The sequence below is a fragment of the Lampetra planeri genome, chromosome 59, assembly GCF_965212315.1.
Source record: "Lampetra planeri chromosome 59, kcLamPlan1.2.h2, whole genome shotgun sequence".
NCBI classification, from domain to species: domain Eukaryota; kingdom Metazoa; phylum Chordata; class Hyperoartia; order Petromyzontiformes; family Petromyzontidae; genus Lampetra; species Lampetra planeri.
Genome location: NC_136165.1, coordinates 3,419,368 through 3,435,842, shown reverse-complemented (window position 1 = coordinate 3,435,842; position 16,475 = coordinate 3,419,368). Strand labels below are relative to the sequence as shown.

The window sequence follows — 16,475 nt, the reverse complement described above, 5'->3', positions numbered from 1 at the left end:
CCCCCTCCACCACCCCCCCCCCCCCCCCCCCCAAAAAAAAATGCGGTGGAAATTTTCCAAAATTTCTTTTTTTTTTAAAGACGGATTTTCCTGCAAAACGAGATAAGGCATTTCAACAAACTCTCTCTCACACGCGCGCGGGCGGCGAGAACGCCAATCAATAACCCGCCGTTCCTATTCACCATTTGCGGTGCCCCAATAAATGCGGCGGGCGCTTTAATTAACGTGGAGCGCACACGCCAAAAGCGACCACACGAAATGAGATACTGCGTGTTTTTTTATATATGTTTTCATCATTTTATCGTTGCGTCGTTTTGTGAGCGAAGCACGCCACGCACGCAAAGACAGAGATCCCCCCCCCCGTATAGCCTTAACAGACTGTTTGGGCAAGTGCTGTTAGCGAGCACCTTCTCAATCACCCACTCACTCACTCACCGTCTCACCCACCCACTCACTTAAGCCACTCACTAACTCACCTAATCATTTAGTCACTCAATCACCGTCACGCTCACCGACTCGCTCACCGTCTCTCACTCACCTACTTGCCATCGAACTAGGTGAGACCTCATCTCGTGGGAGAGCAGCAATGCAGTTGTCAGAACCTACGTGCCACCTTCATCCCTTTCAAAAATCATCAGCAAGGCCAGCACCACGCCCGGCCGCCTTTGTCTCCCCGAGCGGCGATGTTTACACACCGCACCAGGTAATCATTTTGAGGCTGAGTCGACCTAGGGGAGGTCCATGACCGGTTCAGATAATTAATCGTCACCGGTGTTGACCGTGAGCATGAATCGAACCGGGGTCGCCGGGTTGGCAGTGCGGCGCGTTTCGCAGCACACGCACACGCGCGCACGGACTCACCATGCTGTTGGTGTGGATGATTTTCAGCTCATTCTCCGGGAGAATGTCCGAACGCTTGTTGACGTCGTCCAGGGCCATGTGGGCTGCCGGGTCGCACGCCTGCCCTCCTGGCCAGCCGCCGCTCATGGGGAAGAGGCCTCCGATGTAGAGGGCGCGCTTCCCTGTAGCTGCCCGGGCAGGTTGGGGGCACAGCAGCAGCAGCAGAGCGGTGAGAAGGAGCAGAGAGGACTGCGACGACGATGGCAGCAGCGGTCGTCGGAACCCACGGAGAGGGCGACATAGCCAGGCACAAAAAAGCCCCATGGCTCGCTGCGCCGATACCCGTCTCGATCGGCACCACCAGCGGCACCACCAGCAGTAGCAGCAGCAGCAGGAGCAGCTTCCCCCCCCCCCTCCACCCCTCGAAGGATTACGGCGTTGTTTTTGGAAGCGCCGCGAAGTTGGCTCGGCACCGTTGAAATAAATAAAATAACCACGGCGCAAGGATGAGATGGATAATTACGGCAAACGCGATGCAGGCACGCACGCACGCACGCGCGCGCGCACCCGCGCGGTCTGTGCGGGTGTTTCTGCAGCGGTGCGTGTGCGCGCGCGTTGATGGTTTTTGCGCTCGCAACGACTCCGATCGGTGGCGACTCTGGGAGAGAGAAGCGTCGTTCTCGTGCGGCGGCGTCGGCGGAGCGAGCGAGCGATGCTGCTGCTGCTGCTGATGCCGTCGCCTCTGCAGATGAATCACTGTCCCGTTACGTGCCGCCTTTATCTATCTCGCGTTTCAACCGCTCAGTCTCTGTCGCAGCCCCCTTCCGCCACACACCCCCCACCCACCCCCCACCCCCAACACCATCCACCGTCGCCGCCACACGGCTCCCGCTAGGTTCCCGTATTACTCGGTCGACCGCCGACTAATGACGGCGGTGGTTGGAAAAATCTGAAAACACGGATCAGAGATCATTCCTGCCGTCCTCGCTCGTCACAGCCAAAGCCCCCGGTGTGGCGTTGTTTTTTTTGTTGTCTTCGCCAATGCGTAGGCGGTGCTGCCGATATCAAAGATGCAAGCCAGCGAGAGAGAGGAAACTCTCTCACCGCTGTTTCTCTCTCTCACCGCTGTCTCTCTCACCACTGTCTCTCACCCTGCGGTCTCTCTGTCACTGCTGTCTCTACCATGCTATCTCTCTCTGCTGTCTCTGCCATGCTGTCTTTGTCTCGCTGTCTCTCTCTCTCTCTCTCCGCTGTTTCTCTCTCACCGCTGTTTCTCTCACCACGGTCTCTCACCCTGCGGTCTCTCTGTCACTGCTGTCTCTACCATGCTATCTCTCTCTGCTGTCTCTGCCATGCTGTCTTTGTCTCGCTGTCTCTCTCTCCGCTGTCTCTCTCACTGCTGTATTTCTCCCACCGCGGTCTTTCTCACGCCATCTCTCTCACGTACGCTCCACGCACGCACGGACGCGCACTCACTCGTTCGTGCGATTACTCACCACAATTTAGACTCGGCCGGCTAGTTAAACGTGAACACAGTAGAGGATCTATCACTGTGAGACATCTCCTTTACCGGTGGCAAAATATAGTAGTAGGTTTTTACCCTTTCAACTGGTACAAAAACTGACACCTTTATACAAGGCATCGTGTTTGCAATAACCACAACACAAGCAGTCAAAATGCAAACAAAAAGAAACAACTCTGATGATGATAATGATAGTGCAGGGTGAGAGACAGTGGTGCATTTTGACTGCTTGTGTTGTGGTTATTGCAAACACGATGCCTTGTATAAAGGTGTCAGTTTTTGTACCAGTTGAAAGGGTAAAAAACCTACTACTATAGGAAATCTCTCCTTTTTTGCATAGGGATAAAAAATAACACGAAGACTGTTAAACAAAAACGCACTCGAGAAGATGTACCATGACATTGTTGGAGGTGTGCGCAATCCTGATTGCAATGGCAAAAATTATCCAGAATTTAGCCTCGCAGTCCGTTGCGGGAAGCGCTGTTAGCGAGCGCCTATTAAGGTCACAAGTGGCGTGACAAGCAGCACTCCGTGCCGCCTTTGTCTCTCCACCGCCGATGTTTACACATCGCGCGAGGCACAGGACGACTAATCTAAGGCTGAGTTGACCTAGGGGGGTGGGGGGGGCGGGGAAGGCCCAGGACATGCTGTGACATTGCACCGACGTTATCTCGCTGTGATCAGGACTTGAACTCGGGTCTTCGGAGTTCACAGTGAACGTTGAAGCACTACACCACAGGGACATGCAACAGCGGCATGCACACGCGTTCATGTGTAGTGCATGAAGACAAAGCACGTGCCATACTTAATTAACGTGTACTTTCGATGTAAAGCTTTCGTGACTGCAGGGATTCATCTTCTTGGTTATTTCGGTAAAGTCACGTAGAATGGAAATAATATTTCGATTTAAAGCTTTCGTGACTGCGGGGATTCATCTTCTTGGTTCTTTCGGTAAAGTCACGTAGAATGGAAATAATATTTCGATTTAAAGCTTTCGTGACTGCGGGGATTCATCTTCTTGGTTCTTTCGGTAAAGTCACGTAGAATGGAAATAATATTTCGATTTAAAGCTTTCGTGACTGCGGGGGATTCATCTTCTTGGTTCTTTCGGTAAAGTCACGTAGAATGGAAATAATATTTCGATTTAAAGCTTTCGTGACTGCAGGGATTCATCTTCTTGGTTCTTTCGGTAAAGTCACGTAGAATGGAAATAATATTTCGATTTAAAGCTTTCGTGACTGCAGGGGATTCATCTTCTTGGTTCTTTCGGTAAAGTCACGTAGAATGGAAATCATATTTCGATTTAAAGCTTTCGTGACTGCGGGGATTCATCTTCTTGGTTATTTCGGTAAAGTCACGTAGAATTGAAATCATATTTCGATTTAAAGCTTTCGTGACTGCAGGGATTCATCTTCTTGGTTCTTTCGGTAAAGTCACGTAGAATGGAAATAATATTTCGATTTAAAGCTTTCGTGACTGCAGGGGATTCATCTTCTTGGTTCTTTCGGTAAAGTCACGTAGAATGGAAATCATATTTCGATTTAAAGCTTTCGTGACTGCGGGGATTCATCTTCTTGGTTATTTCGGTAAAGTCACGTAGAATTGAAATCATATTTCGATTTAAAGCTTTCGTGACTGCAGGGATTCATCTTCTTGGTTCTTTCGGTAAAGTCACGTAGAATGGAAATAATATTTCGATTTAAAGCTTTCGTGACTGCGGGGATTCATCTTCTTGGTTCTTTCGGTAAAGTCACGTAGAATTGAAATAATATTTCGATTTAAAGCTTTCGTGACTGCGGGGATTCATCTTCTTGGTTCTTTCGGTAAAGTCACGTAGAATGGAAATAATATTTCGATTTAAAGCTTTCGTGACTTCAGGGATTCATCTTCTTGGTTCTTTCGGTAAAGTCACGTAGAATGGAAATAATATTTCGATTTAAAGCTTTCGTGACTGCAGGGATTCATCTTCTTGGTTCTTTCGGTAAAGTCACGTAGAATGGAAATAATATTTCGATTTAAAGCTTTCGTGACTGCGGGGATTCATCTTCTTGGTTATTTCGGTAAAGTCACGTAGAATGGAAATTATATTTCGATTTAAAGCTTTCGTGACTGCAGGGATTCATCTTCTTGGTTCTTTCGGTAAAGTCACGTAGAATGGAAATAATATTTCGATTAAAAGCTTTCGTGACTGCGGGGATTCATCTTCTTGGTTCTTTCGGTAAAGTCACGTAGAATTGAAATAATATTTCGATTTAAAGCTTTCGTGACTGCGGGGATTCATCTTCTTGGTTCTTTCGGTAAAGTCACGTAGAATGGAAATAATATTTCGATTTAAAGCTTTCGTGACTTCAGGGATTCATCTTCTTGGTTCTTTCGGTAAAGTCACGTAGAATGGAAATAATATTTCGATTTAAAGCTTTCGTGACTGCAGGGATTCATCTTCTTGGTTCTTTCGGTAAAGTCACGTAGAATGGAAATAATATTTCGATTTAAAGCTTTCGTGACTGCGGGGATTCATCTTCTTGGTTATTTCGGTAAAGTCACGTAGAATGGAAATTATATTTCGATTTAAAGCTTTCGTGACTGCAGGGATTCATCTTCTTGGTTCTTTCGGTAAAGTCACGTAGAATGGAAATAATATTTCGATTTAAAGCTTTCGTGACTGCAGGGATTCATCTTCTTGGTTCTTTCGGTAAAGTCACGTACAATGGAGATAATATAATATTTCCATTCTACGTGACTTTACCGAAAGAACCAAGAAGATAACGTGTACTTTTTAGCGGCATAAATACAACGCATACTGTTTGCTGTGTTGGTGGAATTGGAAGGCATAACAGTGGATTTGTTACGAATTGTTTTTGGGTTTTAATGATTGAGATGCCAGCCAGATAGTATTTCTCAACGTAGGTCATGTAAACGCGCAGCACTGCAAACGCTAAATCATGCCAATGCTGGCGGGAAATCACTCCTCCATTGGAGTGAGCCCTCGAGTAGAGCCCCTCTAAGAAGGCATTTGGCCTACTTCTCCACGCTGACCGAACGCTTTTGGACGAGGGAGCGTGACCCGTGTACCCATCCGTGGTGGATGGAGGCCAGGGAGATTGGGAGGGACGACCTCTGCTGGATTGCACAAAAAAAAAAGAACACAACGATACGTTCGTCAATGATACCGCACGATCTTAAAAAGGATATACGCGTGCGAGAGGCGACGTTTCGGCCGATGGGCCTTCGTCACGGCACACACAGAGAGAGAGTCCAGAGAGATGAACGTGTTGAGCTGGTTTTTTTAAAAATCCTTTATATTAAGTTCGCTTGCGCGCTTAGGACCGTGCAAATATTTCGGTCGTTTTTTAACCCACTTCCCGTGATCTAATCGAGCTGACATTTTGCACACAGACTCGTTGTGCGTGACAATTAATGTTCGTGAAAAATGTTATCCTAAATTTTACACTTTTTAGGACAAAAATATTATATTGAATTACCAATTGCTTAATGGTGGCAGGCAATCATCTGACGCATAGGTGGCAGCCATCTCAAGCCAGAGGACGAGAGGACTCTAGCCGCCACGCATATAAAGGATTTATAGTGAAAAACTTAGTTTTTACGGGTTATACGTATTTCTCCGCTAGTACGCCACTGCCAACGCAGCAGCAGCATCAACATGTTCACCGGATAATATGGACATCTGCAAGAACGAGCTTCATCGCTCCAGCAGATTTCTGCACGAAATAAAGATTCTGGATTGCAAGCCCAACGTACGCAACCCCATTGCAGAATCCCGCTATAGTTACGGACGCACACTTGTAAAGTTGTGCTTTGGCGGCCATCTGAAATGCTCTTCCTTCCGATACGAGGAAGCCACTGGAGCTATGGACTTTTAAATCACCTAGATTGAAAACTAATTTCTTTAGAACTCCTTTTGTCTTTAGTTTGTTGTGCTTACCCTCCCCACCCCCCCCGCACCTCCAATTAGCACAGTCGGCTATGTACTGTTCGAAAGAAGTTCAACATACATCCATCCCTCTATAGTTACGGATGCACGCATGTACGTTCGCAGACCCTGACACATATGAGTGCACATTTATGAATGCACACGCTGTAGAATGTTGTACGCACAGAGGGGGGAGTTTATCGCCCGCGACCGTAGGTCACACGGATAACAAGCGTTCATTTCAAAACGCAACGCAAAATACATGCAAACTCTAGCACGCAATTCAACAAAGATCCCCAGTATAGCGTCCAACAGACTGTTGGGGCAAGTGCTGTTAGCGAGCACCTATTAAGAGCTGACATGGCACACGAGGGGGGTAGTGTGGCCAGCCACCATGCCCGACCGCCTTTGTCTCCCCGGTGGCGTTGTGTTCTCACCGCACCAGGTACTCATTTGAGGCTGAGTCGACCCACGGGAGGCCCAGGATTGGTTCAGATAATCGTCACTGGTGTTGTTGGCCGAGAGCGGGGATGGAACTCGGGTCGCCGGGCTCGTAACGCAGCGCGCTAACCGCTGCGCCACCGCTCCCCATCGCTTCCCACACACAGTGCACACCCAGGGCTTCGCCCCAAAATGCGATTTCTGATCTCTCTGCAAATACCCCACAATACAAAACAAAGAACCCCCATATAGCCTTAACAGACTGTTGGGACAAGTGCTGTTAGCGAGCACCTATGAAGGCCGGCACGGCACACGAGGGGGTGGGGTGGCAAGCACCATGGCCAACCGCCTTTGTCTCCCCAGTGGAGATGTTTACACACCGCACCAAGGAAATCATTTGAGGCTGAGTCGACCTAGGGGAGGCCCAGGACCGGTTCAGAAAATCATCACTGTTGTTGATCGTGAGCGGGAATAAGAGACTCGGGTCGCCGGGTTCGTAGGCAAGCGTGCTAACCGCGACACTATCGCAACCAGATTGCACACACACACACTTACACGCTCTCACACGCACAATTATACACACACACATTGTACACACACATTATATAAACACTCACACTGCACACTCACACATTGCACACACACACTTACACGCTCTCACACGCACAATTATACACACGTGTACATTGTACACAGACATTATATAAACACTCACACTGCACACTCACACAATGCACACACGCTCTCACACACACACTATTATACCTACACGCACATTGTACGCACACATTTTTTCACACTCACACATTGCACACACACACGCGTCATCTACACGCTAACACACACACACACACGCATCATCCACACACACACATTATCCACACTCACACAATCCACACGCGCACACAATCCACACGCTCACACACGCATTATCCACACACTCACACACATTATCCACACACTCACACACGCATCATCCACACACACACGCATTATCCACATACGCTCACACACACGCATCATCCACACACACGCTCGCACACACACATCATCCACACACACGCTCACACACGCACTCATTATCCACACACACTCTCCACACACACACACGCTCACACACACACACGCTCACACACACACTCCACACACACACTCCACACACACACACGCTCACACACACACACACACGCTCACACACACACACGCTCACACACACACTCCACACACGCACACACACTCCACACACACACACTCCACACACACACACTCCACACTCACACACTCCACACACACACTCTCCACACACACACGCGCGCATCACACACACGCTCGCGCGCGCGAGCACGCACGCCGCCGCGCATACATTAACATTTGAGTAGGAGGAGGCGGAGGAGGAGGAGGCGCTGCTGCTGCTGCCTGTGTGTGTGGGTGCCACGCGGGGCTATGCCACGGGAAGCCGCGGCCGCCGCTGCTGCTGCTGCTGCCAAAGTCTTTGTAGATGAGGCTGTGTGACCATCGTCGCCATGGCTACCGCAGACTTTGTGGCAGGATTATTGTCCAGCAGTCGGCCGTGACATTTCGAGGATGGGGGTGGCTGGGGGTGGAGAGAGATCACAATGAAATTAAATGAAAAACAATGGAGGGGTTTTCTTGGTTCTTTCGGTAAAGTCACGTAGAAGGGAAGTAATAAAATAATAAGAATAAAACATGATAAAATAATTCTCACGACGTTTCGGCCACAACGCAAGTAGCCGTCCTCAGGTGAAGACCAGGTCTGTCGAGGCGACCAGGTCTGTCGGGGAGACAGCGTCTGAATGACAGCCCTGGTCTTCACCTGAGGACGGATGCTTGCGTTGTGGCCGAAACGTCGTGAGAATTATTTTATTATGTTTAATTTTTATTATTTTATTACTTCCCTTCTACGTGACGACTTTACCGAAAGAACCAAGAAGATAAATCCCTGCAGTCACGAAAGCTTTAATTCGAAACAATGGAGGGGTTTGCTGGCTTGCCCGGCCACCATAACGAACGTGGGGGGGCAGGCAGGGGGTGCTGACTTGCCCCCCCCCCCAATATCTTCCCACTGGTGGCCAAAGCTACGAATTTGGGAGCGCTGCCCCCTTGATGATAACCACCATGTCCTACAACAGTGTAACACAAAAATTAAAACCGCCGTGTAAAGCCGCGATTCGGCAAGAGGAGACGCGATGTACAGGGGGTTGCTTACATTTTGTTGGTTTGTTTGTTAACGCTGCTGAGAATTTGAAACAACACCGCGAGAAATGAGGCTCCACTTGGGCCCTCTGGAGATCATCTGGAGAAGATTCCAGGCACGCGTTTTGTACCAGTTTATAGGGTAAAAACCTACTACTATATTTTGCCACTGGTAAAGGAGATGTCTCATAGTGTAAATGCTTACCCCGAGCTCTCAATACTCTGATAGTGCGCTGTTTTTGAGTTGTACGTCTTGTGGCGTCTTCTGGTCCAACACCAATGTGAGACTAGGCTCTAAGAAAAGCTGTCTCGGGTGTGGACCAATCAACTTCAAGGACAGTGCATATCATTATCATTATCAGAGTTGTTTCTTTTTGTTTGCATTTTGACTGCTTGTGTTGTGGTTATTGCAAACATGATGCCTTGTATAAAGGTGTCAGTTTTGTACCAGTGTAAAGGGTAAAAACCTACTACTATTGCATTTGTTATGTCACAGCGGTATTACGATCGTGCCATGTCAGTGTTAAATTTTTTTTGAAGCACCGTGCAAGACAAATCAAATATTTGGGGGGGTCCCCGTCCCCCCAATCTGTCCACACCAACCCCATCGTGTACCAGCCACAGTGCCGGACTTCATAGGTGGCTAATCGCTAATAGCATTTGCCCCAACAGTCTGATACGGGCTATGGGGCCGTCCATAAATGACGTCACGCACCTAGCGGGGGGTCGGACATTTGTGACGATGTGTGACAAGGGGGGGAGGGGGTTGAGAAATGTGACGTCACATAAAAATGCGCAATTTTTAATAAATATAGACAACACGTTCTACTTAATTAAATGGACGTTTTAATAAATGTTGTCTCCTACAACATCAGAGTGCAGCGCCACATTAAATACGCACTACAATGACAATAGTTTAAAGTGATTTGAAGCATGTTTTATTTTTTTTTGGGGGGGGGGGGGGGGCAGAGCTTTGTGACGTCATATTTGAGGGGGTCTGGCTTTTTGTGACGCCGTGTGACGAGCGGGGGGGGTCAAAAATTGTCCAAAATCGCGTGACGTCATTTATGGACGGCCCCCTATACTGTGGGGCTGGGTCTTTGGGGGCACTGGCCATAATCGTAGATGGGAGATGAGACGAGAGAGAGAGAAAGAGATAGATAGATAAAGATGAAAGGGAAATGTAGCGAGCCGAGCGAGACGTGAACAAGAGACATATTGTTCACGCGGGAGAGATGAGGAGAGGCCGTAGACAACACACAGAGATGGGAAAATTAAGATTCCTTAGCACGCCAATGGCGATTGGGATTTTTTTTTTATTGGGATTTTAATAAAAACATTTTTTTTTATGGGGATATAAATTCGAGATGATATTTGCTGCATCTCTGTTATTTTTATCGAATTAATCAGAGGGTTCCCTTCAACTGTTTGGGGCCCTGAGCCTTTGCTTGTGTAGGCCTAACGCCTCATTAAAGCATATATTATGCAAATTATAGAGCTCTTAAATAAATCATCAACCACACACCCTCTCCTCCAGCTCACCTTAACAGGCGTTAAGTCTTAAGAACATTTAAACGGCTGCGCCAAACACGATAGCGGTGACCTTGTGCGACTGCATTAAGATTCCTCATTCAGAAAACAAAACAAAGATACGGCGCTGAATAATGATTCGTGCAGATGAAGTCGTACGAGAAAATGTTGATAAAAATGTGTGCGGTCGCTAAGGCCTAAGTGTTAAACTGAAAATGTTCGGTACATATCAGAGGAGATGGGAGGGCCTTGGGAAAGCCTTAATCCCGCAGTGGATTGAATATTGATGATTGATGATGGTAACACAATAATAGTTATGGTGCAAAGGCACTGTGCTGATATTTAAATGCGACGGGAATTAATAACATTAACACGTAACTTTCCACGGGGATCAATGGAACTCGACTGATACGTTTGAAATAATAAAAATTAAACAAAATAAATGATCCATAAGCTTGGTTCTTTCGGTAAAATCACGTAGAAGGGAAATAATAAAAAAATAAAAATAAAACATAAACTAAAATTCTCACGACGTTTGGGCCACAACGCAAGCAGCCGAAACGTCGTAAGAATTTTATCTTATTATGTTTAATTGTATTATTTTATTATTTCCCTTCTACGTGACTTTACCGAAAGAACCAAGCATATGAATCCATGCAGTCACGAAAGCTTTAAATCGAAAAATATTAAGTGATGATTGCTTGTGTTGCAATCGAAACGTCGTGAGAATTGTAATATGTTTTATTTTAATTATTTTATTATTTCCCTTCTACGTGACTTTACCGAAATAACTAAGCATATGAATCCATGCAGTCACGAAAGCTTTAAATCGAAAAATAATAAATGATGATTGCTTGTGTTGCAATCGAAATGTCGTGAGAATTTTATCTTATTATGTTTGATTTCTATTATTTTATTATTTCCCTTCTACGTGACTTTACCGAAAGAACCAAAGAATATAATAATAACAACAACAACGTGACACCCTGTAGCAAATGCATATGCGGCGAGCACTTTTAGTGTTCATGAGGGGGAAACATTTTTGGCGGGTAAACAATTCTCGGTAACGTCACAATGACAACATGACCAGGTTCGTGAGGGGGGTAAAAAAAATCTTCACGACGACATTTCTCCTCACGAACAAACACAAATAAACCCCAAAACCACCCTCGTGTCTCCATTTCCGACGTTGCCTCATTATTCCTTACAGCATCCATTTTGTGTTTGCTGCTAAAACAGAGAGACCGAGAGTGGGTGGGTGGGTGGTGAGATGCAGACGTGCAAATTAAATTACGACGACAAAGATCGCCTTCGTATATCCTCAACAATTTGTTTGGGGCAAGTTGCTGCTAGCGAATAACATCTACGAAGTCCAACACGGCACACACGAGGTGGAATGGGGGGCCGGGTACAGCGCCCGGCCGCCTTTGTCTCCCCAGTGGCAACGTTTAACTACACACACACCACACCGGGTACTCGTTTTGAGGCCGAGTCGACCTAGGGGGGACGGTTCAAATAATCGTCACTGAACCCGGGGGGCGGTGGAGGGGGGGGTTTAGTCGAGCAGCGCGCTAACCGCTGCACCACCGCTCCCCAGACCCCCACACACACAGAGAGAGACGTCATCACCTCACGTCACCTCAAAATTTATGGACGACAAATTGGCGGCTCATGGGCAAAGTGTAGGACCGGATTAAGTTCGATCGGGGGTGGGGGGGGGCCCTGGAGGTTGTTATAGTTTAGGGGCCGTCCATAAATGACGTCACGCACCTAGTGGGGGGGGGGGTCAGACAATTGTAACGATGTGTGACGAGGGGGGTTGAGAAATGTGACGTCACATCGAAATGCGCGACTTTAAATAAATATAGACAACACGTTCTACTTAATTAAATAGACGTTTTAATAAATGTTTTCTCCTACAACATCAGAGTGCAGCGGCACATTAAATACGCACTACAATGACACTAGCTTAGAGCGATTTGAGGCATGTTATTTTTTTTGGGGGGGGGGGGCAGAGCTTTATGACGTCATATTTGAGGTGTGTCACTTTGCTTGTGCACCACCACCAACCCAACAGCAGCATCACCACATTTTTGCATTTTCTTTGTAAATGAGCTTTCAAATCAGAGGGCCCTCTGCAAGCGACTGACGTGTGTCTGTGTGCACCTAGCTTGGCACAAGCACCACGGCCACTTAGTGGTTGCTGTAGTGTGGCGTGCGCTGAGTCGATTCCCATTCACGACCCCCCATCAACACCAGCGAGGGATTATCCGAGCCGGTCAATGGGCTTCGCCCGAGGTCAACTCAGCCTCAAGTGACTCCCCGTGGTGAGGTGAGAAAACATCGCCACTGGGGAGACAAAGGCGGCCGGGAGTGGCGCTGTCCACCCACGTGTACCACAGTGGCAGCCTTCGTAGGCTCTACACGCGGACAGCACTTGCCCCAAACAGTCCATGCCAGGCCACACGGGGGCATCTTTGTCTTTGTGGTGAGGACTCTGCCCCCCACACCCCACCCCGTCTCTCTCACCTATCCGTGAGTGCCGGGGAGAGGTGAGGACGTGCAGAGCGTTCGTTTCGCCGAGTCCCGTGCGGCGTTTCGTGAAGACGCGATGCTGCAGGCGGACGTGTTCGGAATTTCAAATCAGCGGCTCGAGGGGAGGACTGACCCCAACTGCCTCTTGTCAAACGCGGATCCATCATTATCAATTAAGCCGCGCCGCTCGTATGAAGTCCAACGGCACCACGCGCGCGCGCGCGCGCGTTAACAAAGGTCCCCCGTGTAGCCCACGCAGGCTATTAGGGGCAAGTGCCGTTAGCGAGCAGCAGCAGCAGCAGCAGCCTACGAAGGCTGGCGGGCGTTCTGCCAAGGCAGGAGTGCCGATGTTGGCCACGTGCCGCGGGTAGGAAACTCGTTCACAAGGTTGAGTCGATCTAGGGGTGGCCCCGAAACCAGTTTCGATATTCGCCACGGATGTTGGCTGTGAACGGGAATCGAACGCGGGTCGCCGCGTTCGTATGAAAGCGCACTAACCGCGACACTACGGCTCCACACAAAGATCCCCCATATAGCCTCAATGGACTGTCAGGGCAAGTGCTGTTAGCGAGCACCTATGAAGGCCAGAACGGTACATGAGGGGGTGGGTGGCCAGCACCACACCCGACCGCCTTTGTCTCCCTAGTGGCGATGTTTACACACCGCACCAGGTACTCATTTGAGGCTGAGTCGACCTAGGGGAGGCCCGGGACCGGTTCAGATAATCGTCACCGATGTTGGCCGTGAGCGGGAATCGAACTCGGGTCGCCGGCATTATAGCGCAGCGCGCTAACCGCTACACTACCGCTCCCCACACACACACACGCACACACACACACGCACACACGCACTCGCATAATGACTGCGTGGATTTGACAGGCAGCACATTCATAAAATGTGCCTTTCAGTAAGAAAAAAATGTAACAAGTGCAAATTATATACCCAGGAAAAGCCTCCAAGATTCGTTTGTCAGCAGAGTGCTGCATTGGGATGTTTGGCCAATTCCTTCAATGTGGCTGGGAAAAAACAAGGAACCTGGAGAAAATCCACCAGGCATGAGAGGAGATGACCCTCGGATCTGCCGTCTTCCGGATGTACCTCGCATCCTCAAACCTACAACACCTGGCAAGCCTGAGCGTTCGCCATCCGAGGACCGACCAGGCTGCAATCCGCTTAGCTTCGGAGAGCTGATTTTGGTCAAAGGGAATTGTATGGCCGATGAGAAGTTAACTGAAGATAAAACGACATGTTACCATGGCCGTTGTGATAAGGTAGCCAATGGAAAGAAACGAGTATAATCTATTCGCTATGTATGTTATCAGCGTCACATGACCTACACCTGCACCACCAACATGCACCATGAGAACATGTAAAATAAAACAAATGTCTCTATATGCAAAAGTGCAACCCTGCAATTACTTACTCCAAACCGCCACTAGATGAAGCTATAAATAGGGTTATTTTTGGCCTACCCTTTCTTCCACGCTTGCCAGCACACATCTTGTGAAGGGGTGTTGGAGTATCCGCTCTTTACCCCACCACAATGTGACCTTGCCACCATCGGCTATTCTAGTCTTGCGTAATGGCAATGCCAACGTCAAGGTCTGTTCGCCGTGCTGATGATGACGATGATGATGACGATGATGGTGATGACGATGATGACGATGATGATGGCGATGATGATGATGATGATGACGATGATGACGACGATGATGACGATGCTGATGATGACGATGATGATGATGATGACGACGATGATAATGATGACGATGATGATGACGATGATGATCATGACGACGATGATGATGATGCTGATGATGACGATGATGACGATGATGATGATGACGGGCTTCGGGAGACGGTATTCTGTAGTTTGACGCTTCCTCCATTGAAGGGTCGCAGACTGCAGCGTCTTATTCGACGGTCCGTAGACTAAATACGGCGAGACCAACTCATATGGCTGGGTGGACAGGTGTGTGGGGGGATAGAGGTGGATTTAGAAAACTTGCTACCACCGTTCTTTCAACTGCCTCGCCAGGGAGGTGGAATCGAAGCGGGCGACCTCTGGGATTGGAAGTCCCTCGTGCCGCTGGCGGCAGCGTGCCACGCGTCGTCCGTGTGCCCGGTAACGAAAAAAAAAAGTTAATTTACGTACAATTCAATCAGCTCGGGGATTTTTATTTTTTTAAGCGGCCGACAGCACCATCGAGACGATTTGTCCGTCCGTCTCTTTTTGCGCGAGCGAGCGAGCGAGCGCGTGCGTGCGTTTTTTGTTATATCTATACCTCAGTATCCTGACCAAGCGGCGTTATTAATGGATTCAATTATCTCCGCAAAACGGCGTGACCCACAGCGTTCACGCATCCACGCGCGTCAAATACTGGAGTGACGAGATAACCCACCCATCCCCCCATCCCCCCCCACCTCTCTAACTCTGACGGGCTTCACACCTCAAGACACACTAACAGACGTCGGCAGGGCAGATCAAGCACGCGACCGAGCGGCAAAAGAATCCGCCGTTCTGCTCAAGGACTCGGCCGTACGACGACACCGATGGTGATCGAATGGAGTCGGCCGTCCCCGGTTGAAAGCTCCGCATTTAAAACGTGGGTTGGGGGATACGTATCACTTCAAAAAGTCCATAATATTGTTTTTTTTGGGGGGGTTTGATCGCGTAAATATAAATGTGTCGTTAAACCCGCCACCACCCGACACAGCCAATTGGTAAGGTTTGTCACGTAAACGGAACGTGGCCAATTCGTTACTGGTTTCAGCACACCGGTGTGTTGGAGAGCAAATCCACCACAACATTTACAATCTGAGTACCACGTTTCGCCGGTAATTACAGCCGGCATCATCAGGCAGACAGACAGATTTGTAGAGAAATTCCTTAAACAGAGGGATAGATATGATGACTTCACTTACTCGTGAGCCCTTCACGTGCGAATGAAAATGGGTATCCATTGCCGGTTGGGTTATGACACGTGGTAATCAACGTATATTATGCATGCACACGGTTCTTGTACCTCCTGTCATTTTGTGTGCACTAAAATAGCAGTACCTGCGAAACGTCGTACTAAAAAATTGTAAATGTTGTAGATTCACTCTTCAACACACCGGTGGGCTAAAGTAGTGAACTATTTGTCTTTTGTCAACGTGTCACTTTTTTTTTTACTGATTGGCCGTGTCTGGTGGTGGAGGGTTACGACACATTTATAAATAACGCGATCTAACCCAAACACGTTAATTATGAGTACTTGTTATTGTCTGACGTATGGTGATCTGTCTAGGCATGCATGACTTCAAAAAGTCACTGGCACACCTCGGTGGCATCCGGTTGTCTACGATAAAATAGAATCCTGATTAGATTGGCACCGTATAAATAACGCGATTGTCCAGTTTATGTTGGATAATTGGATGTAATTGTGTCACTCGCGCAACGAAGCCAGCTCTTCGTTCATG

General features: G+C 48.3%; 1 protein-coding gene across 1 annotated transcript in view; it reads right to left on the bottom strand.

Moving 5' to 3' along the window:
- Nucleotides 1-1,589, bottom strand: part of GABBR1 (gamma-aminobutyric acid type B receptor subunit 1) — a 90,639-nt gene extending 89,050 nt beyond the window's left edge. The window contains exon 1 of the mRNA XM_078618711.1: nucleotides 862-1,589. Coding sequence (XP_078474837.1) covers nucleotides 862-1,164 — 303 coding nt within the window. The 5' untranslated portion in view covers nucleotides 1,165-1,589. The remainder of the gene's footprint in view (nucleotides 1-861) is intronic.
- Nucleotides 1,590-16,475: the final 14,886 nt, after the last annotated feature.